Here is a 21,191-nt window from a genome sequence, read left to right as displayed (position 1 = left end):
ATTGTAATGTTACTAAGTAACAAAAGACGAGTGTTACAATAGGTTGTAACTAATTCGCCTCGATATTAAGACGGGTGTATGCGCGAGACATGTGTGTCCATGTAGCTCAGCTAGTAGGATGAGTTGTCATCAGACTTCTGCAGCTGGGAGTGTAACCGACGACTATTCTGTTCAACAGGAAAACGAACTAGAAGCGCTTGCATCCATTTTTGGAGATGATTTTCAGGATCTGCGGAATAACCGTCCATGGAAGGTAGGCCTACTTTCAACACAATTGTTTGATGAATAGAGTTCCTGATTGCTGACTTGCTAATGCGACGTGGTGTTGATTACACCAACAATAATTCCTATATTTGTGTCCTTCTGTGTTCTGCTCTCTCCTCATTCAGATCAAAAGGCCACCCGAGGTATACCTGTGCCTGCGACCTAACGGACTAAGCAATGGGAAGGAAAGTTATGTGACAGTGGACTTGCAGGTCAAAATCCCACCAACGTACCCAGATGTGTGAGTATCATTAGATCAATCCATCGTGCATGTCATACAGTATATCTTGCTCTAGATTCAGATGTATAATGTTAGATAATGTTTCCTAGTATACACCACCGGGGCCACGTGTAGTCAGGCCAGCTGTTGCTGTCTGATGAAATATAAATAACAGCTGCCACCTCTGGCATTAGGAATACTGTGCCTGATTTGTAGTTCAACGTGTTTTTTCGGTTTGATACAACCGCCTAATCATTTCATCTGTCTGGAACAAACTGGTATATGTTTTTAAACATTAATTCCTTTGTTTGTTTGGGAGACAGGCCTCCAGAGCTTGACTTAAAGAATGCCAAAGGTCTCTCCAATGACAACCTCCAGAACCTCCAGACAGAGCTCACTAAACTGGCTGCAGAGCGATGTGGGGAGGTGAGATAGTCTTTTACAGGCCGGCAGACAGATGACCAACGTCTCCACTGAACCCTTAGACACTACAATTGTAATTTTGCTTTGGTCCCGTCATCGTGTAAGTCTCAAAATGACGTATTTTCTCCATCACCTCCCCCTCTCTTCGCCCAGGTGATGATCTATGAGCTGGCCGACCATGTTCAGGGGTTTCTGAGTGAACACAACAAACGTCCGTCCAGCTCCTTCCATGAGGAGATGCTGAAGAACCAGCGGCTGCAGCAGGAGAGGCTAGCCCTGGAGGAGCAGGAGAAACTGGACCAACGCCGCAGGCAGGAGGAGCAGACGGTGAGGAGGACACACACACACACACACACACACACACACACACACACACACACACACACACACACACACACACACACACACACACACACACACACACACACACACACACACACACACACACACACACACACACACACACACACACACACACACACACATGTACTATATCTTTAAACCCTTTCACCTCTACAGAAATGTGAGATCATGGCTGAAATCCAAAGAAGAGAGAGGAGAAACGAGAGGAGAAGAAGAGGAAAGAAATGGCCAAACAGGTGCCATCATAATCTTCAAATGTTTACATTTAGCCAACTCACTTTTTTCGAACCAATACTTCTTATCCCTCTTTGGAAAAGTGACGGACTTTAGGTTTTTAGGATACTGATCATCAATTAATATAATACTGTTTGAAACCAAATTAATTAAAATCATGCTCGACTTGACCTACATATTAAAAATTAAACCTCCATACAAAACAGAGCATGAAATGTAAACAGATTCTGGCTTTGTGATTGCCCAGGAGCGGTTTGACAGTTTGGACCAGCCTGCCATAGAAAGTTGTTCTGTTTTGGGCAGCTCACCTTGTTCCCCTGGACCTCCACCTGAGCTCACTGAACCCAGAAAAGGGGCCAACCACCGGAGACGAACCAACTCGAACACCCGCCACAGGCACGGACCAGCAACATACATTCCTAAGATATAGCTCTGTCCCTGAACTACACGGAGCTAACTTTGCATGTTGTTTTTGTTGTCACCAGACGGGACACGTACAGCGAGGATAGCCAACGCTCACAGGAAGTGCTTCACTTCAGCAACAGTACCCTGGGGGACATCGTAGTGCATAGAGGGAAGTGCCTGGGTAAGAGATTATAATTTCCTGTAAATCTCTCTCATTATGTTGTTTTGTATTGTAGTTTACTGTACTGTCAGTGTTGTGTTGTGCGCCTCAGTATGCTATGTGTCTGTGTCTCTGGCAGGAGAGAGTGAGAGGCTTGGCCGTAATGTTTATAATGCATTCGATGCGACCAACGGAGAGTTTGCTGTAGTATACGAGTGGATCCTACGCTGGAACAAGAAGATTGGCAAGTTCTTCACCAGCGAGGAAAACGGGAAGATTGACAATTGTAAAAAGCAGGTGAGTAATTCCTTGCTGAGATCCTTCCTGACTTCAGATGGTATAGTCATAGATTTCAAGATATTGTAACACAGATGCCTACACACTAAGTAATACCCTCTGTCCATGTCTTTATAGATCCATGGAGCAGAGAGTGAGCTGAACTCCCTGCTGAAGCTGGAGCACCCTAACCTGGTGCACTACCAGGCCCTGAGCTCCAGTGAGAGGGATGACTGCCTGGTGGTGGACCTGCTGGTGGAGTATGTCGGGGTCAGCAGCAGTCTGAGCCAGAGCCTGGCCAGCCAGACCGCCATCCCCCTAGAGCGCCTCCGCCTGCTCACCACCCAGCTCCTGGCTGCCCTCGAGTACCTCCACTCCAACTCTGTTGTCCACAAACAGCTGGGCGCCTCTAGCGTGCTGCTGGACCACCAGGGCAATGTGCGTCTCACAGACTACAGCCTCTCCAAGAGACTGGGTGACATCTGCAATGAGGACATCTTTGTGCAGGCCCGCGTGCACTTCTGTGAGGACATGCTTCCCACCAAGGCTGGGAAGAAAGGGGACGTATGGAGCATGGGACTTATGCTGCTGGCACTGAGCCAGGGGAAGGAGGTCAGGGAGTACCCTGTGTCTGTGCCCACCAGCCTGCCAGCTGACTTCCAGGACTTCCTTAACAGGTACGCCTGCCTGACAATAACCATCAACTCAGTTTGGCCAGACAGCTAGTCTCAGTGACAGCTAGACAACCCATTCTCAGCCACTTCTTCCATGCCTGGACCTTCTCACTTTTTTATGGTGGCAGTCAATTAAAACTTGTAATTTTCTGTGGTTAAATTAAAATGTGTTTTACAGATTATGACTCATTAGCACATATGTTTTTTGGTATATCTAGCTAGATGATTTAGGAAACTTGTCAGCTTTATTATTCTTGTGATAGAAACCAGGCACACTGCACATACAGGTTCAATTTGATGTATTTCACTTTCCTGTGCCTTTTGGCCTATTGTCCTCCTATCATGGACAGTGTGTTAATCAGCGGTTGGTTGTCAGAGTTCGTCCTCTGTGTTTGGGTACCAGTGTTAGTGTAGTGTGGATGCAGAGTAACACAGTGTGGACCAGATGTTGATGGCCACAGTGGGCCTTGCCAGGAATCCCCTACATGAATGTTAGCTCTATTGAAAGTTTCCATGCGTAATGCAACGTTCACTGTTTGTGTGTGTGGTAGGTGTGTGTGCCTGGATGATGCTGACCGCTGGAACACCCAGCAGCTCTTGGACCACCCCTTCCTCAACACTCCACTTCCAAAGACCCCTCTACAGTGCCAAGATGCTAGTCCAGAAGGTGACAACTTCTCTTTACAAAGTTCAGAACAGAGCCACTAGATATTTTCAGTGTTAAAGTCACACACTAAGAGTTCAGACTTCTGATTCACCATATAGAGTCCTGACTGGTGTATTCTGTCCTCTCCCAGACAATGGGGATGACTTTGCGTCGTCGGTCATCCCTCACAGTCACATCCTCAATGCTCCGTTCAGCACTGGGCTGCAGAGGCAGTTCTCACGCTACTTCAATGAGTTTGAAGAGTTACAGCTGCTGGGGAAAGGAGCTTTTGGTGCCGTTATCAAGGTAAACCATGTTTAATATAGCATAGCTGACAGTAGCTTTCACAGCCTTCCCCTTGTCTTTTAGGCCATGGTTATTGTTCACATAATGTTTGTATTCACTTGTCTCCCCACCCATCTTTGTTTCTCTTTCTCTATGTCCATACCGCTCTCTTTGTGGACAGGTCCAGAACAAGTTGGATGGCTGTTACTATGCTGTGAAGCGTATCCAGGTGAACCCAGCCAGTAAGCAGTTCCGTAGGATCAAAGGTGAGGTGACGCTGCTGTCGCGCCTCAACCACGAGAACATCGTCCGCTACTACAACGCCTGGATCGAGAGGCACGAGACCCCCTCCACGGGGGTCCTGAGCTCAGACAGCTCCGAGCCCAAGAGCACAGCGGAGAAACTGCCCCAGGTCCGAGCCCCCTCTCTGCGACTCAACGAGCTGGGCTTCAGCATTCTTGACAACGTGGAGGACAACGCCCCTCCCCCCGCCCTAGCCAGCTCGGTGGAGTGGAGCACCTCCATCGAAAGGTCCTCTAGCGCCAAGTGTAGTGACCATGAGACCAGCGACGAGGACGACGATGATGAAGAGGATGTCTTCTGTGCCTCGTTCCTGTGAGTTCCTCTAAGGGTACATCTGATGCAGTGCCCTGTGCACTTGATGTACTGAAATAAAATGCACTTCTTGTTATCTGTTTTGTTTGCATCTAGCCCATCAAACAGTGACTCAGAGAGTGACATCATTTTTGACAATGGGAATGGCAGCATATCTCAGGTTAGTGTTCACAGTATTGCCATAGTGTGTGTTGCTAGTGTGTACAATTTCACCAATTACATTCAATGTCATCTCCATTCCTTAGGAGGAGCCAAGCAAGAGAGTGGGGGGTGACACGATAGATAGCACAGACTCGGAGAGGCCACAGCTCATAGCACATTACCTTTACATCCAGGTAAGGCTCAGTTCACTAGCACTTAACTAATACCATACTAGAGGGCACTGTTTTATGTTTGACATCTAACCCAGGGGTTCTCAAACTTTTTGGGCTGTGACACAAAATTAATCAGGGACCCCCTCAGAATCAGAACACAACTTATATATATGTGTATATATGTATGTGTGTGTGTGTGTGTGTGTGTGTGTGTGTGTGTGTGTGTGTGTGTGTGTGTGTGTGTGTGTGTGTGTGTGTGTGTGTGTGTGTGTGTGTGTGTGTGTGTGTGATTTAAAAAAATGTTGCTCTGACCGTGGACACCCTGACCCACTTTGAGAACCCTGATCTAACCTGTGTTCTCTCCTCCCTCCAGATGGAATACTGTGAAAAAAGCACTTTGCGAGACACCATTGACCAGGGCCTCCATCAGGACAACAGTCGCCTGTGGAGGTTCTTCAGGGAGATCCTGGATGGCCTGGCTTACATCCACGAACAGGTCTGTCTGTAAAGCCCCATCTCCCCTAATCAGAGTGCACTGTAGGGTTCGGTGTCTGCTTCAGGGTGTGGGAAAACAGAGATATCATGTTGAGATCATAGAGTTGGAGAAGAGTGGAGCGAGAGAGGGTCACATTCGGTTAAGAAGTAGGAAGTCCAGGACAGTCACTGCTTCTGATGATGTTGTTCCACTTCAAGTATCTGCTAAATCTTCAGATCCCAATGACAAAGAAAGGTTTTGCTAAGTTCATGGTGGACATTGATATGGGATATAATTTGTGCTGTATGAAGTGTTTTGAAATGTGTTTGATGCAAAACGGTGTTTTAAAGGATCCTCTTCCCACTTCTTCAAACGCTCAAATGTTCTGGCATACATGTTCCTTCCTACCTCTACGCCAAGAAGCCAAGCTGTCACAGCACGGCTCAGAACAACCATGATTACCCGCATGACATGCTTCTAGCCACGGTTCCAATTAGCACTAATTGATCACCTCCCCATCACCCTTCCAACAGGGGATGATTCATCGAGACCTCAAGCCTGTCAACATTTTCTTGGACTCTCAGGACCATGTGAAAATTGGAGACTTTGGCCTGGCCACAGACCATCCTGCTAATGTGGTATGCCTTAATGTCCTCAGCTTCGCTGTCTCCTGGTGATAGAGATTAATTAACTGATAGCTTGAAGTTCATGTTGAGGTCCATAAGTGGAATTTTGACACTGTATCAAGGTGATGTATTTCTTGTGTTTTTTTTGTCTTAATGTCAGAATTGTAATGTGTTATTGCCTTCTCTGCAAGTCCAAGTAAGTCAAGAATCAACAAATAAGTGGTTTTGACTGTACATTTAATCTCCTCATAGGCTGCGGCAGGTAAACTGGATATTGAGGAGAGTGGCTCTGTTCTGATTCTCAAATCGGACCCAACAGGTACTGAGAAGCAACCTCCTTCCACGTCAAACTGCCCCAAGTGTTTCAGGCTTTGTGACTCTGTTAAGCTCATATTTTGTACCTTGTTATTTCTGAACAGGGAATATGACTGGTATGGTTGGTACTGCCTTGTATGTCAGTCCAGAGGTGCAAGGAAATACTAAAGCCACTTACAACCAGGTAAGAAATACAGTATGAATGGAACAAGCACCAAAGTCAATTCAGAAGAACAAAATAAGGAGGTATTGTCTCAGTACAATCATTCATAAAAGATCTCAAAATTAGTCTCTAAAATATTATACTATCTTATAATGACTTTTTAAGGCCCTTGACTCCTGGGTGGAGCACAAACTAATGTCCTCTGTCATTTTAGGCAGTTCAAGGTTTTCCCAACGGTGTTACTGTATTCTCACTAGGAAATATATAATTCTGAATGGACTGTATGAACCTGATGTAAAAGGGGAGAGGGTTCAACCCACGATGTGTTTTTATCCTCAGAAAGTGGATCTGTTTAGCTTGGGTATCATCCTGTTTGAGATGTCCTACCGGCCCATGACCACCGGATCTGAACGCATCTCAGTCCTGAGCCAGCTGCGCATGGTGAGTCTATCCAGCAAAGGGAACACAAGGGGGGGGGGGGGTCTCAATCATCTTTCATCCCCGTCACTCTGTCATTCCACTCTGCAGGAGGACATCCACTTCCCTGAAGACTTCCCTGAGTGTAAGAGTGGAATGCAGGTGACTAAGGACATATTCTATTCATGTTACACAAGTTATACTCTCAGCTCTGTGAATTTTTGTGAAGCTATGTATGAAGTAGAAGTAGTTCACATAGTCTGACGATGGGAATTTGAATGAAACCAAACTGAGTGACGTTACACGGTATGGGCCGATTGACTGATCCTTAGCCCTGTGTCTATCTCAGAGGAAGGTGATTGGCTGGCTGTTGAACCATGACCCGGCCCTGCGTCCCACGGCCCAGGAGCTCCTGAAGAGTGATCTGCTGCCCCCGCCCCAGATGGAGGAGTCAGAGCTCCACGAGGTCCTGCAGCACACCATGGCTAACGTCAATGGCAAGGCCTACCGCACTATGGTCAACCAGCTCTTCTCCCAGAACACCTCCCCCGTCATGGACTACACCTACGATATCGACCTCCACAAGGTACTAGGCAACTGCCCTGGCCAACACACCGACACATTGGACCAGACCCCTCAAACCTGACCTAAGCCACACAAACACAACACAAAGCCAACCAGACGTTAAAGCTTGGGTACGATTATTCTTTCTGCCGTTTCATAGCGTCTCAAACCACTGTTTGTGACAGACAAGTATTGGAGAATTTGTCTTGAATGCTCAGAACAGAATGGTCCAAAGTGGGAAGAGCTTCCCATCTCCTCCTGTAGGTGTCACTGTAGACACAGTAGTGATGCTGGTCCTGTGTTCCGTTGCAGCTCTCCCGTCATCCGTTCCACATAATGCTGGGATTGTTTAAGCTTTAATCGATGCCTTTTTATTCATAACAGACTGCGTTTGTTTTGTTTTGCTGCAGGGTAGTTTTAATTTCAACAGTGCTAAATTGCAACAGTATGTGTACGAAACAATTACCAGGATCTTCAAGAAACATGGTGAGTCCGGACCTTTTTGTCCCATTTTAAGAGCTGAAGTCACGTTTACTCTCTTGTGCAAACGACTTGACCCATTCCACTGTAACTCGCTGTTATAAAGACCTCACTGGGGGCCTTGACTTAAACATCTGCTCCCATATATACTGAGGTCTCTAGTGACTATAATTCTAGGCAGATGTTTGGTTATATATACATGTTATAGACCTTTATACAGCTGCGATTCTTTATTTGAGTTGTTTATTCAGTTTATATATTATCTGCTTTGTCCAGGTCAAATATATATATTATGCAAAGTAGATACTGTACATGGCTGGCGGGCACACTGGTTGAATTTGAACTTCCATATTGTGTTTGAGGTTCTATTTTTATGTACATTAAACTTATTAACATACATTAAACATAGTGTTTCTGTGGCTGTCTGTCCAGGGGCTGTGCGTCTCCAGACCCCCCTGCTGCTCCCCAGGAATAGGAAGTTGTATGAGGGCAGTGAGCTGGCCTGCTTGATGGACCACAGCGGTATGCTGGTCACCCTGCCCTACGACCTCCGGGTGAGCATCAAGAAGCAGGAAGTACTACACCGTGACGCAATCAGAGTGGACTAGAGCCAGAATAACCTCAGGACAACCCTGGGACATCCTAGGGACTAACTGTCTGTTTCCATATAGGGATTTATTGTAGTCTTGCATGCACTGTTTATTGAGTCTCTCTTTTGTCTCCATTCCAGATGGCATTCGCAAGATTTGTGGCCAGAAATAATATTACCCATTTCAAGAGGTAAACCTCATAGGAGTCAATCACTGAATTCTTGAGTCTATGCATGTTCAGTCTTTGCATGTCATCCGAGCATGTGTTTATATCCAGCATAATGTAACGGGGTGTGTGTGTGTGCGCAGGTGGAGCATCGAGCGTGTGTTCCGGCCCAGGAAGCCAGACAGGGCTCACCCCAGGGAGCTGCTGGAGTGTTCCTTTGATGTCATTGTCCCTGTCACCAACAGCCTGCTGCCTGACGCTGAGACCATCTTCACCATCTCAGAGATTATCCAGGAGTTCAGTGTCCTGCAGGTACGAGTACTGGACCACTTCCTGTCTGGCTCACTCCTTTCACCATGGTACTACAGTCTAGTTCAGGTCACAGGCCTGTTCACTCCCTGGACACTACACAGGGATTTTTCTGCCATTGAAATTCTTGGGCAGGAAAAACACTTTCGGTGTAAACGTAAATGTCTAAAACCAGATATAAAGAATGTAGAAAAGATAAATTACCTATGTATTTTTTAAGAATATAATCTTTGAAAACTAACAATCATCTAAATATAATCTAGACAGTCAGGGAGAATTGAACATTTAAAAAAAGTATTTACCAGTATAGTTAGAACACAGCATTAGCCATTGCAAAATGCTTAGAATTGCAGGAAATTAGCTTTAAAACTTTAAAATATTGGCAATCTTCAGCTCCATGGCAGAATATGTAAAATCACACTAAATTTGTTTTAAAACTGCAACATTTCTTCTCTGTTGCATGGAAAAATGTGTAGAATTGCAGGAATTTGGCTTATAAAAGCACAAATGTCTCTACAACGTCAAGATGGGGGCCTCTAAAATGTTCTCTAAAATTCATCCAGGCCGACCGCAACCCCTACAACGCTCCCCACCTAAGCTCCATTTTGATCCAGAAAAAACCCTGGTACAGTAGGCCCAGTTCACTCAGCATGAGCCCAGTCCCCCCCCCCCCACCCTGTTACGGCCAGAGGACCCCCGTGGCTCCAGGCCCACTCTAAAAGGCCCTCTCCCTGATTGCACCATTTACTGTATATTCCCTCTCTCTGTGTGAGAAAGCTGTTAAGAATGTGTGAGTCACTGAATGAGAGAGCAGCAGCCAGCCTCTGTGGCCATTTCACTGAGCAGGGATGAGAAGTCCTCCTACAGTAGTGGTTTAGGGATGAACAGTCCTACATTAGTGGTTTAGGGATGAACAGTACTCCTACAGTAGTGGTTTAGGGATGAACAGTCCTACAGTAGTGGTTTAGGGATGAGAAGTCCTCCTATAGTAGTGGTTTAGGGATGAACAGTCCTACAGTAGGGATTATGGGATGAACAGTCCTCCTACAGTAGTGGTTTAGGGATGAACAGTCCTACAGTAGGGATTATGGGATGAACAGTCCTCCTACAGTAGTGGTTTAGGGATGAACAGTCCTACATTAGTGGTTTAGGGATGAACAGTCCTCCTACAGTAGTGGTTTAGGGATGAACAGTCCTACAGTAGTGGTTTAGGGATGAGAAGTCCTCCTATAGTAGTGGTTTAGGGATGAACAGTCCTACAGTAGGGATTATGGGATGAACAGTCCTCCTACAGTAGTGGTTTAGGGATGAACAGTCCTACAGTAGGGATTATGGGATGAACAGTCCTCCTACAGTAGTGGTTTAGGGATGAACAGTCCTCCTACAGTAGTGGTTTAGGGATGAACAGTCCTACAGTAGTGGTTTAGGGATGAACAGTCCTCCTACAGTAGTGGTTTAGGGATGAACAGTCCTCCTACAGTAGTGGTTTAGGGATGAGAAGTCCTCCTATAGTAGTGGTTTATGGATGAGGATTGTATTTGTGCTCAGTTTTATTGGTTGTGTGGTGTGGTGTGGTGTAATGGTGTATTGTGTGTGTTGTGTTAGGAGAGGAACTACCACATCTACCTGAACCACACCAGTCTGCTGAAGGCCATCCTGCTGCACAGCGGAGTCCCAGAGGACAAGCTGAGCCACGCCTCCAGTATCCTTTGTGAAGCCATGGTTAGTACTCCGCCCACTGCACTCGTGCAAATTAAACATACACCATGCAGCCGTAGATTGTGTGGTAGAAGTTTTGTCCGTAACATGTTTGTTCTACCAGTGGAACTATAAAATGGTATTCTGTCTCTGTTCATAGAGTGAAAAGCTGACCAGGCGAGAGGTGGAGGCCAAGTTCTGTAACCTCTCTCTGTCCAACAACAGTGTAAGTATCTACTGTTGCATGACATGTCTGGTGAAATCATCAGTGTGTCCACTGTGACTGCTCAGAGGGAAGATACTGGTCAGCTTTTCTTGAACATTGCCTTGCTCTCAGCTACAGATACTGTATTTTCTCTCTGTTCAGATCTGTGTCTGATGTTGTCTGTCTTTCCCTGCCAGTTGCAGACGCTGTATAAATACATAGAGCAAAAGGGAGACCTTCGGGACCTGGTCCCCCTCATCACCTCTCTGACCAAACAGAAGACTGCCGTAACCCAGCTGGCCAAGCAGGGCCTCAGAGACCTGGAGGAGCTCACTGGTCTGCTCAGGAGACTGGGCGTCAAGCTGCAGGTACTGCTATTCCCTCTCACCCTCCATCTTGATTGTTACCACATGTGTATGAAGTGCATGGAGAGAATGGTATTGAAATGTGTTTTATTGTTGAGTGAGTGAGTGATTGATCAATTGATACTCTCTCATGTGTGTGTCTTTTAGGTAGTGGTCAATCTGGGTCTGGTATATAAAGTGCAGCACCATTGTGGGGTCATCTTCCAGTTTGTGGCCTTCATCAAGAAACGAAGACGCACAGTGCCAGACATCGTGGCTGCAGGAGGGAGATACGACCACCTGGTAATGCCCCCACCCTACCCATGCCGCCAACAGATTATGTCCCAACTTAGGTCCTTGGAAGTGTTGAACTATCAGGGTTTCTGGTTCTCTTCCTGTAGATCCTTGAGTTCCGTGGTCCAGCGTCCTCTGCTCCTGGCCCCTCGGCAGTAGGGGCCAGTGTGGCTCTGGACAAGGTCTGTGCTGCCCTGGCCAACATGGAGGAGCCGGTGAGAACACTTCATCAGTGATAATGACCCACAGACACAGAAGGTCATATTTGAGGATGGCTTATTACTTTCAGCCTCCGTTAAAGTTTTCTGTTATTATCCTGCCTGTAAAATGTAGCTGTTTTGGGTAAGGCTCTACTGTATATTTCTATACTGTAGAATGACAGTTGATGGGTTTACCACCGAACCCTCTGTAATCAAATCAACTGAATTTGTGTGGAGCTCTGTGTGTGTGTGTTTAAACCTAACTCCCTGCTTCCTAGCCCTCTATCAGTTCGTGTGATGTGCTGGTGGTGCCTGTAGGCCACACCTCCATGGGCAGGGCCATCAATGTGATCCAGAAGCTGTGGACAGCAGGGGTCTCTGCTGACATCGTCTATGATGTGTCACAGGTAAGTGATGAGCAGCCTGTAGCACCTTCTGCTGTGACAATATCTAACCAACATGGACAGGGGGTATCTACCCAACATGGACAGGGGGTCCAAACTGCCCGAGTTATTTACCTTGACAGTGTCTGGGCCTGTAAACACTCAGGGGAATGGGATCCATTTTGAGGTTACTTGTATAAGCCTGTTAGTGTAGCACGTTTAAGAAATACGATGAAATACATCTCTGTGAGTTTTCTACGCAGTTTTTATTTTCAGTTTGTAGTTGAAGTCTGACCAACTTTATCCTGAGAAGAGTTTCAATGTGTTCCAGTGTACTTGCTGTCATCCTGTTGCATGTGGGTGGTGTAGTGTGACTGCTGTTCTGGTGCCATGCCTCGTCCCATTCTTCATGTTTATGTGACAGCCTGATCTCAGGCCAGGAGCTGTATGTCACTACTGCTGTGTGTCTCTCTCTGTCTGGCCCCCATAACCTGGCGTTAGCGTGCAGCTGACAGCTCTCCTCTCTCTCTTACGTTGAAACTTCCCCTCTTGTTCTCTTCTTTTGTCCTCTTTTCCTCTGTTTACCTCACCCTTTTCTCCCTTGTCCTCTCCATCATTCCTTCCACCCACTCCAGTGTCTCCCCTCTCTTCTCTACTTTTCATTGGATCTCTTCTGTTTCTGTCTCGGTGACTCTCTGTAACGTCACTGATTGCCCAACTCCATCCCCCTGAGCCCCAAGCAGCAATTAAAAGCTTTGCTTTGTCTGAGCTCACGCTGCTTTGCTGGAGAGGAACAACATGTCACTCCAAGTTGTTAGGGATGCCTGCCTTATGGACCAGCCAGCCAGTTGGGGGGAGGGGGAGAGACAACATCCAGTGTTCAGAGTTTATTAAGTGCTGAGATACTCCCCTCTTAACACCTTTCACATGCACTGCTTTTACTGGACAAATCTCCAGTAAATGATCATTTATGGTCCGGACATGGTTCCTTTCTTTTAGTTTTTCTAGCCAAATATGGTGAAACCTGAGGTCAGCTGGGAGGCATATGGCCGAAAGCTGGTCTACCCTCAGGCATCCACAGTGGCAGAGCTATAGCCTCGGCGGTCTCAGTGAGAGAGCTGCTGTGAGGAAGCTGGTGGGGAGAGAGACCGCTGGAGAGCAGAGCAGAGAGATGATATACAGTACAGGGATTGTTCCTCAGCAGAGTCCGTCTGCTGCTCTGTTCTGACTCAGCATTGCCTGCCAGTTGAAACCTGTCTGTCTGTATTTGATTAGGATAAATCAGCTCTGCTGCTCACACACAGCCACGGGTGAGTACACTACCCGGACAGGACCAGGTGTGTGCAATGGGCAGAGTTGCTCTCCGTTCCAAGCTAAACTTGGTTCTCCGCCACTCTGGAGGAATTTATGAGGCACAAGTGAAGCGTTCCCCCAGCACGCATTTAATTTTCCAGGCTTTATGCTGCCGTGGCCCAGTGGTATCTCTGCCACCCCTTCTCTCTCTCTCTCTCTCTCTCTCTCTCTCTCTCTCTCTCTCTCTCTCTCTCTCTCTCTCTCTCTCTCTCTCTCTCTCTCTCTCTCTCTCTCTCTCTCTCTCTCTCTCTCTCTCTCTCTCTCTCTCTCTCTCTCTCTCTCTCTCTCTCTCTCTCTCTCTCTCTCTCTCTCTCTCTCTCTCTCTCTCTCTCTCTCTCTCTCTCTCTCTCTCTCTCTCTCTCTCTCTCTCTCTCTCTCTCTCTCTCTCTCTCTCTCTCTCTCTCTCTCTCTCTCTCTCTCTCTCTCTCTCTCTCTCTCTCTCTCTCTCTCTCTCTCTCTCTCTCTCTCTCTCTCTCTCTCTCTCTCTGATCTCAGTGTTAAATGGGGCGTTTTCTGCTTTTATTATTACATTCCTGCCGTGTTGTCCAACACGTACGGCGCACACTCTCCGTTTGCGCGCACACTCTCCGCCGTTTGCGCGCACACTCTCCGTTTGCTCGCACACTCTCCGTTTGCTCGCACACTCTCGTTTGCTCGCACACTCTCCGTTTGCTCGCACACTCTCCGTTTGCTCGCACACTCTCCGTTTGCCGTACACTCTCCGTTTGCTCGCACACTCTCGTTTGCTCGCACACTCTCGTTTGCTCGCACACTCTCCGTTTGCTCGCACACTCTCCGTTTGCTCGCACACTCTCCGTTTGCGCGCACACTCTCCGTTTGCGCGCACACTCTCCGCCGTTTGCGCGCACACTCTCCGTTTGCTCGCACACTCTCCGTTTGCTCGCACACTCTCGTTTGCTCGCACACTCTCGTTTGCTCGCACACTCTCCGTTTGCTCGCACACTCTCCGTTTGCTCGCACACTCTCCGTTTGCGCGCACACTCTCCGTTTGCGCGCACACTCTCCGTTTGCGCGCACACTCTCCGTTTGCGCGCACACTCTCCGTTTGCGCGCACACTCTCCGTTTGCGCGCACACTCTCCGTTTGCGCGCACACTCTCCGTTTGCGCGCACACTCTCCGTTTACGCGCACACTCTCCGTTTGCCGCACACTCTCCGCCGTTTGCTCGCACACTCTCCGTTTGCGCGCACACTCTCCGTTTGCTCACACACTCTCCGTTTGCACAGGAACTGATGAGTCACAGGAAAGCCACTGAAGCCTGCCTGAACCCAGCTTTCAGCACACCACTAAACCACCAGAACTGCTTTACAACTCTTACTCTTAAACAGACAGCCCACATTGATAAATAAGCCACAAACAGACTTTCCCATAACCCCACTGTCATATTACAGGAGAAACATGGAGCTGAAGGAGAGCTTATCCTCAAACGAATTCACTGTATAGTGTTGAAGGGGTCCACTTGCTCACTGTAACCACTGAACTCTAGCTCACTGTTACCACAACCCCTATAGCTGGAATCATCAACTAGATTCAGCTGAAGGCCAATTTTCTTTCTTGAGGGGATGGTTGGGGGGCTGTAACATAATTACAAATCATTTGTAGACTGCAAATTGACAGCATGAAGCCCAAATAGATGTAATATTTGACGAAAACATAATCATTTTAAACCTTGATTACATTTGTATATGATCACATTTGTAAACGATCTATCTATAATGTGTGGAAATACTTGAATGGATTTCCCAAATTAAAATCACTTGGAGCTGATTTCCTGGTGCCTTTTTATGTCCAACAATGAAAATGCAACTTTTTTGGGGGGAGGGGGGGACTGTAAATGTTCATCTGGGTCTAGAAATAGGTTGCAGGATCTGGAGCCCGTTGGGACATCATCATCTTGGGGGCAGTATATACCATATTTTCACTTGGCTATTACAATGTAGTGTTTTCTTCCCCATGGATCTGACTGTGTTGTGTTCAGTCCCAGGAGACTCTGCTGGAGCACTGCAGACAGGCTGGCATCACCTGCATGGCCCTGGTCTCAGACAAGGAGGGGTACTACATCAAGGTAATAATAACTATTCATTTATATAAAGCTTGTCCAGATGCTCAAAGCTCTGAGGGCAAACGGGGTGGTGAAACTCTATATTAGGAAGGTGTCCCTAATGTTTGGTATACTCAGTGTATATGGTATTGATATGAATTCCCCAAAATACGAGAATTTTGAGTGAACGTGTGTGTTGGAAGCAGGTCTGATTCCCCTCCCTGTCCCCTGTGTGTCCCCAGGTCAAGTCCTTTGAGAAGGAAAGGCAGTCAGAGAAGAGGATTCCAGAGTCTGACCTTGTGGATCACATTGTTCAGAAATGTCGGACCAAATTCTACGAGGAGAGAAATGTCAGGTGACAACATGGTTTACTAGCCCACGCACAAACTCTGTTCCACACTCCCAGTGAAGTTGGGGAAAGAGACTGACACAGCGACGTTGTTTGTCTCTCCTCCAACAGGGAAATCTCAGAGACCGTCTCTCTTCAGAATTCCAAGGGATCACTCGTCAGTACCTCAGGTACAGTTGAACAGCCTCTTGACCCTGTGTCCAAGGATGACCCCATTACCTTTGAGAGAGAGCAAAGCAGTAATTATGGTCCTCTGGTTTCCTATGAACCTACTTTGTTCTGGGTTTAAGTCCCTACATGGTGGCAGAGCTTTGTTAAATGGATAATCAAAGAGTGATGGTGAATATGTGAACTACAAAGTGATTAGTAGTAGTGTTACATTTCTCACCTCTGGCTCAGATGTACAGTAGATATAAACCTTAATACAACACACTGGACTTATTAGTCTGGCTAACAATGATGGCTTCTCAGTCGACTGGTGTCTGTGGGTGGTGGTGGGAGAAGGCTGTAACAGCTCTGACATATTGCCATGGTCTCATTAGGAGTGTGTGTGTGTGTGTGTGTGTGTGTGTGTGTGTGTGTGTGTGTGTGTGTGTGTGTGTGTGTGTGTGTGTGTGTGTGTGTGTGTGTGTGTGTGTGTGTGTGTGTGTGTGTGTGTGTGTGTGATCTGACAGGATCATCAGAGCAGCACGGGAGCAGTGCCTCTAGTAACATGAATGTGAACCTCCTCACCCCGGAGAAGGTGTCCTCTAGCACCAGACGACGCTACGAGACCCAGGTCTGTCAATCAATCACATATGTCACTCATACCTCTCCTGGAGTAGGCTATAACAGACAGACAGACAGACAGATGGACGGACGGACGGACCGAGCCAAGCCCAGTCATGCAGCCGATCACGAGACCGGGACAACCTCGCCCTCTCTCTCCCTCTCTGGCTGTGGTTCCCAGCTCTGTCTCACTGTAGCGTTCGTCACAGTCAGACAACGCACCGCCTTTTACACGCCGCCAGCCCAGGCTTAAACCCCATTGGCTCGCGTAGAGACGGATTGCATGTGAGGATGAAGTGGCTTTTGTTTCCCAGTTTCATTGTGTTCATGGGAGCAATTACTCCTTTTCCCCCTCTCTCTCTCTCTCTTTCTTTGTTCAGATACAAACCAGATTGCAGAATCTAGGTAGCAATTTACAGAGCAAGAGCAATGACATCGAAGTTCTGGCTGTAAGTCATTTTTTTCTGTTTTCCCACCTCTACACCTTATCTGTTGAATCCATGTATGAAATAGATCTGTGCGTGAAACGAGGACAGAGGTTAGCCGATCAGTTGGACTAGTGGTCCTCCCCTCTGTTTTTCTCTGCATGCAGAGGGGTTACCAGAGCTCTCCTGGAGGTAGATGGCTACAAAGTGATTCCAGTTGCTCCAAAACAGAAAACGGAAGGAGAGAGCATGTCATTTGGAGCTAAATTGCTAGCATATTTTGTTTATTTGTGGTTTCGTATTCAATTTGAAAGGAGAAATTCACAGAGTAAATTATACAGTGTATTATTATCATGGTGAGAGCACCATGAATGAGTTCCAGTAGTGCACTCAGTGGTGGTGAGAGCACCATGAATGAGTTCCAGTAGTGCACTCAGTGGTGGTGAGAGCACCATGAGTGAAGAATAATGAATAAAGTCTATGTTCTGCTCTGACTAAATTGCTACAGCACAGTGGGCAAATGATCGTCATGACCTTGAGCTGAGGGAACTGAACCTTCTGTTTTGTGCCATTCTGGAATGTGTCTTGAATATTTATAGCTAATATTTGAGTGCCGTGGCTGAGGTTACATATACTTCCTAAGGAAAAGGACAGCATGCTATGTACAGTGTGGTCTGAGATGACATGGTGAGATACAGTAACAGCCGTTGTGTTTTAGTGGAGTCTAACGCACCTCCCTTTGTTGTTCCGTCCCAGGTGGACCTGCCGAAGGAAACCCTCATCAACTTCCTGTCTTTGGAGGTCTGTACCCAGCTCTGCTTATCATGACCTCCATCTGCACAACCAATAAAGTCCATCTTGGCAGGATGGAGTAGGGGAGGGAAGGAAGGGGGGTCAGGCCTGCGGAGAGGAAACATTTGGGAGTCCTGACTCCTTCCTTAGCCTTGTCTGGGGAGGGGAGTAAACACCACAGATTTACCCAACTATCAGCTGGGACAAGGTGTGAACACTCACATTCCAAATTCCTGGCTGCAGCGCCTGCCAAACGAAGCAGAAACCCCTAGTTTTCATTTAAAAAAAAAGAGAATGTAAATGATATGGTGTTAAATATTTTTTTCAATGCTCCAAACACAAGCTTCTATTAGCAGACAAAGCATAGAATGAATGGCAACCTGAAACAGTTCCACTCTCACATCATACATGGCTTTGTGATTGAGTGTCAGAGAAAACAACTTACAATACACAGTGTGCATGCCCAGACCCACAGGAAACCCCCCCATCACACTAATTACCCCACAGAGCATCGAGGGCCTGAGACTCTAAACTATCCTAGCAGCTTTACAGAACCTCCAGTCTCAACAGGCAAAAATATACCATGTGTAAAATCCACAACCCGCAGATCTATCTTTTATATTTCCCCCCCCCCCCCATTAACTGCAGATGGTGGAGTCTCTGACACGGTAACGACAAATACAATAACAACCGTGTTTGTTTGATCATAGTGGCTACGTTGAATGTCTGATCTCTGTCTCTCTGTCTCTCTGTCTCAGTTTGATGGAGATGAGTCGTTCAATATCAGCGTTAAACATCTGCTGTCGCGTCTGCCCAAGCAGCGCTACCTCAAGTCCATCTGCGAGGAGATCCACCGCTTCAAAATCATGAAAAGGTGCGTAGTTGTACCTGTGGTTACTGGGCTGTTTTGAACAGCGTATGGGTGTCTCAGGGCAGGCGAGCCCAGCCAGTGTGAGAGAGCAGGGCAGTATACCCCATCGCCTCGCCCCTGTGTGCTCCCAGGGCCTGACTCAGGCCCAACTCGCCTTTTTATTAAAAATCATGAAACCGGAGGAAAAACGGTAGAGACCATTAAAGGCCCTTTAAAAACCAGACTTCCTTTTGTGACCAGCAAGCATCAGAAAACCCCAGCCCATACCCCATGTAGGTGGAGGTCAGTAAACTCTTCAAACAGATCAGGTCAGAGATAACTATAGTCTAAAACAACTCCTCAGATGATCAGGTCAAAGATAACTGTAGTCTCTAAAACAACTCCTCAGATGATCAGGTCAGAGATAACTATAGTCTCTAAAACAACTCCTCAGATGATCAGGTCAGAGATAACTGTAGTCTCTAAAACAACTCCTCAGATTATCAGATTTCCATTTGGAATCTGGGGGAAAGATTTGGACTGCTTGTCTGTCTGCTGTCTGGTTGTTTCCACTGTGAGTGACAGTTCGAGTCCTGGGCCATAGGCCAGGTCACAGGTAGGGCTAAAGCCCCACTGCAAGCTGTCTACAGGAGCCTGGGATAATATCAGACTCACTGCCTATAGCCCTGCTCAAAGACTTGGCTAAACTCTATTTTTTTTTGCACTGCCTAGCTTCATTTGGATTTTTAGAACAAGGTACATGTAGGATTTGACCGATGTTCTCTTGCTATGGTTCCATCCAGCCTCTTTCTATGGTTCCATCTGGGCTCTTCGTAGCCTGTCCAGAGCAGTTGGTTTTAATTTCCTGTGTGTACTCATTCACCGTTAAGGGAAAAGTGTTTACTCACAACATCATTTGGGCTCGCTAACAATGGAGATATTCACAGTGGGTGTTTTTGTGTTTGTTTTGGCTGGAATTAGGGCACAGAGAAGACAAGATGAGTGGGCCAAAGGCCACAGTAGTCAACAGTAACTTGGCTGCACTGTGCCTGTAAACTACCCATAGGGCCCCACAGTCATTGAGCTGCCCCAGTCTTACAGCTACAGCCACTATTTCATGTACTTCAAAACAGACTAGCCCCCCCCCCGGTCATCAGAAATGCCCTGTTAAAGAATGGAAAGCTAGGGCCAATAATGATCAAGGTGACAATGAATAGAAATAGTCCAATTAGGCTGTTTTTACACAATGAACTGGCCAGTTAAACAGCTAAACAGACTTTATCTGGTGTGGTAGACTTACACAATAAAACAGTTATAGGTTTTTGATGGCCATAGCAAGTGTTCTACATTCCCTTTGCTTATGGAAACATCAACAGTCTGCTAGTGGACACACGGTGGGGTTGTTTTGGACATACATTAAATATCAAGTTTTCGACTTGATGAGTGTCTTGTCTTTGCAGGGTTGCTGTGGTGGTTTTGTACAGCTACAAGGATGATTACTACAAGATTCTTCTGTGAAACCGAAGATGTTTCTGCCCAGGACAAGCTCCAAGCTGCTCCCAGCACAACGGGCTTCCTGTGCTTTTCAATTTTGTGAAACAGTATCTGTTTGAAGAAGTTGACAGCTTTATTCTGTGACTTTCCTTTTCAGAGTGAACCCAAATTCAAAAGTAAGTGTTGAAATGTAATCCAGGTACAATCAGCTGTTACCCTGAAGCTCACAGCATTGTGTTACTCCCTACCACAAGACCAAGACAGTTTTTAACCTTACTGTACCTGCCTTAATGGAACAGCTCATATACATTCTGAAGCGGAAGGTTTTTTTGATTGCAGATAATGTTTTCGAAAATAATGTCCAATTCCATATTTTTTAAGTGACATGATTGATGGCAATAAATCACATAAATCCCAATAAATCCCTCAGTTTGTGGTCCTCTTCTTTGAGAATGCCCCAGTCTGCGAAGACAATGGATGTGTTCATAAAACAAAGTAGCTCAAACCTTGGATTTAGCTGAGAAACTTGATAATTAGCTATGGACTGTGGATATTATTTTACTGAGAGCTCTATGGGGTGTTTGACTAGTACTCTGAATTTCACAAAATGTTCCTGTTGAATGTGACCTCTGATGGTATCAAAAAGCCATTGTGACCACACTAATAATTGGTTTAACCGTTATGCTGTAAGAATCTAATCTTTGAGAAAAAGCTCCTTAAATGGTTGATTTGTGTTTTCGGACCAATCTTCACTTCCTCATGTTGAGCTTTATGAGCAAACTGTGACAGACAAGTCAAACGGAATTCTTCAGGTTGTCTGGTTTTCTGTCTGGTTTTATGAAGCCCCGAGAGTGAAACTGAGATCTGGCCGCTGCATTCCCCACTCACGCCTCATACGTATAGTCCTGTGGGCTGTGAGAAACACCAAATACACATCCCCGGTCTTCCCCATTCGCTAAACACAACACAGATCAGGAGAGTAGAGCAACT

At 46.6% G+C, this 21,191-nt stretch overlaps 1 protein-coding gene across 1 annotated transcript; it reads left to right on the top strand.

Annotated features, from left to right (window-relative positions):
• The first annotated feature begins 1,091 nt into the window (after positions 1 to 1,091).
• LOC124001294 (eIF-2-alpha kinase GCN2-like) lies at positions 1,092 to 20,617 on the top strand. The gene is made up of 36 exons (XM_046307966.1): positions 1,092 to 1,234; positions 1,427 to 1,506; positions 1,752 to 1,900; positions 1,990 to 2,090; positions 2,209 to 2,366; positions 2,484 to 3,022; positions 3,571 to 3,686; positions 3,817 to 3,971; positions 4,132 to 4,565; positions 4,662 to 4,725; positions 4,811 to 4,900; positions 5,253 to 5,375; positions 5,888 to 5,992; positions 6,233 to 6,299; positions 6,400 to 6,479; positions 6,798 to 6,899; positions 6,987 to 7,037; positions 7,225 to 7,461; positions 7,850 to 7,925; positions 8,352 to 8,473; positions 8,650 to 8,699; positions 8,819 to 8,987; positions 10,590 to 10,706; positions 10,843 to 10,908; positions 11,085 to 11,255; positions 11,400 to 11,534; positions 11,633 to 11,740; positions 12,004 to 12,132; positions 15,461 to 15,547; positions 15,766 to 15,878; positions 15,984 to 16,042; positions 16,547 to 16,650; positions 17,021 to 17,089; positions 17,822 to 17,866; positions 18,616 to 18,731; positions 20,168 to 20,617. The coding sequence occupies exons 2-36, from the start codon at positions 1,495 to 1,497 to the stop codon at positions 20,223 to 20,225; spliced, it is 4,377 nt and encodes a 1,458-aa protein (XP_046163922.1). The 5' UTR covers positions 1,092 to 1,234; positions 1,427 to 1,494; the 3' UTR covers positions 20,226 to 20,617.
• Positions 20,618 to 21,191: the final 574 nt, after the last annotated feature.

The sequence above is a fragment of the Oncorhynchus gorbuscha genome, linkage group LG17 (genome assembly GCF_021184085.1).
Source record: "Oncorhynchus gorbuscha isolate QuinsamMale2020 ecotype Even-year linkage group LG17, OgorEven_v1.0, whole genome shotgun sequence".
Classification (NCBI taxonomy): domain Eukaryota; kingdom Metazoa; phylum Chordata; class Actinopteri; order Salmoniformes; family Salmonidae; genus Oncorhynchus; species Oncorhynchus gorbuscha.
Note: the sequence above shows the minus strand (reverse complement) of the source record. Positions and strands in the feature narration are given on the sequence as shown.

Bases quoted from the DNA above. Each gene is read 5' to 3' on its own strand.
- LOC124001294 (XM_046307966.1), top strand. The intron at 5,993-6,232 runs GTATGCCTTAAT...ATCTCCTCATAG, and splicing joins CAGACCATCCTGCTAATGTG to GCTGCGGCAGGTAAACTGGA. The intron at 17,867-18,615 runs GTCTGTACCCAG...TCTCTGTCTCAG, and splicing joins TCAACTTCCTGTCTTTGGAG to TTTGATGGAGATGAGTCGTT.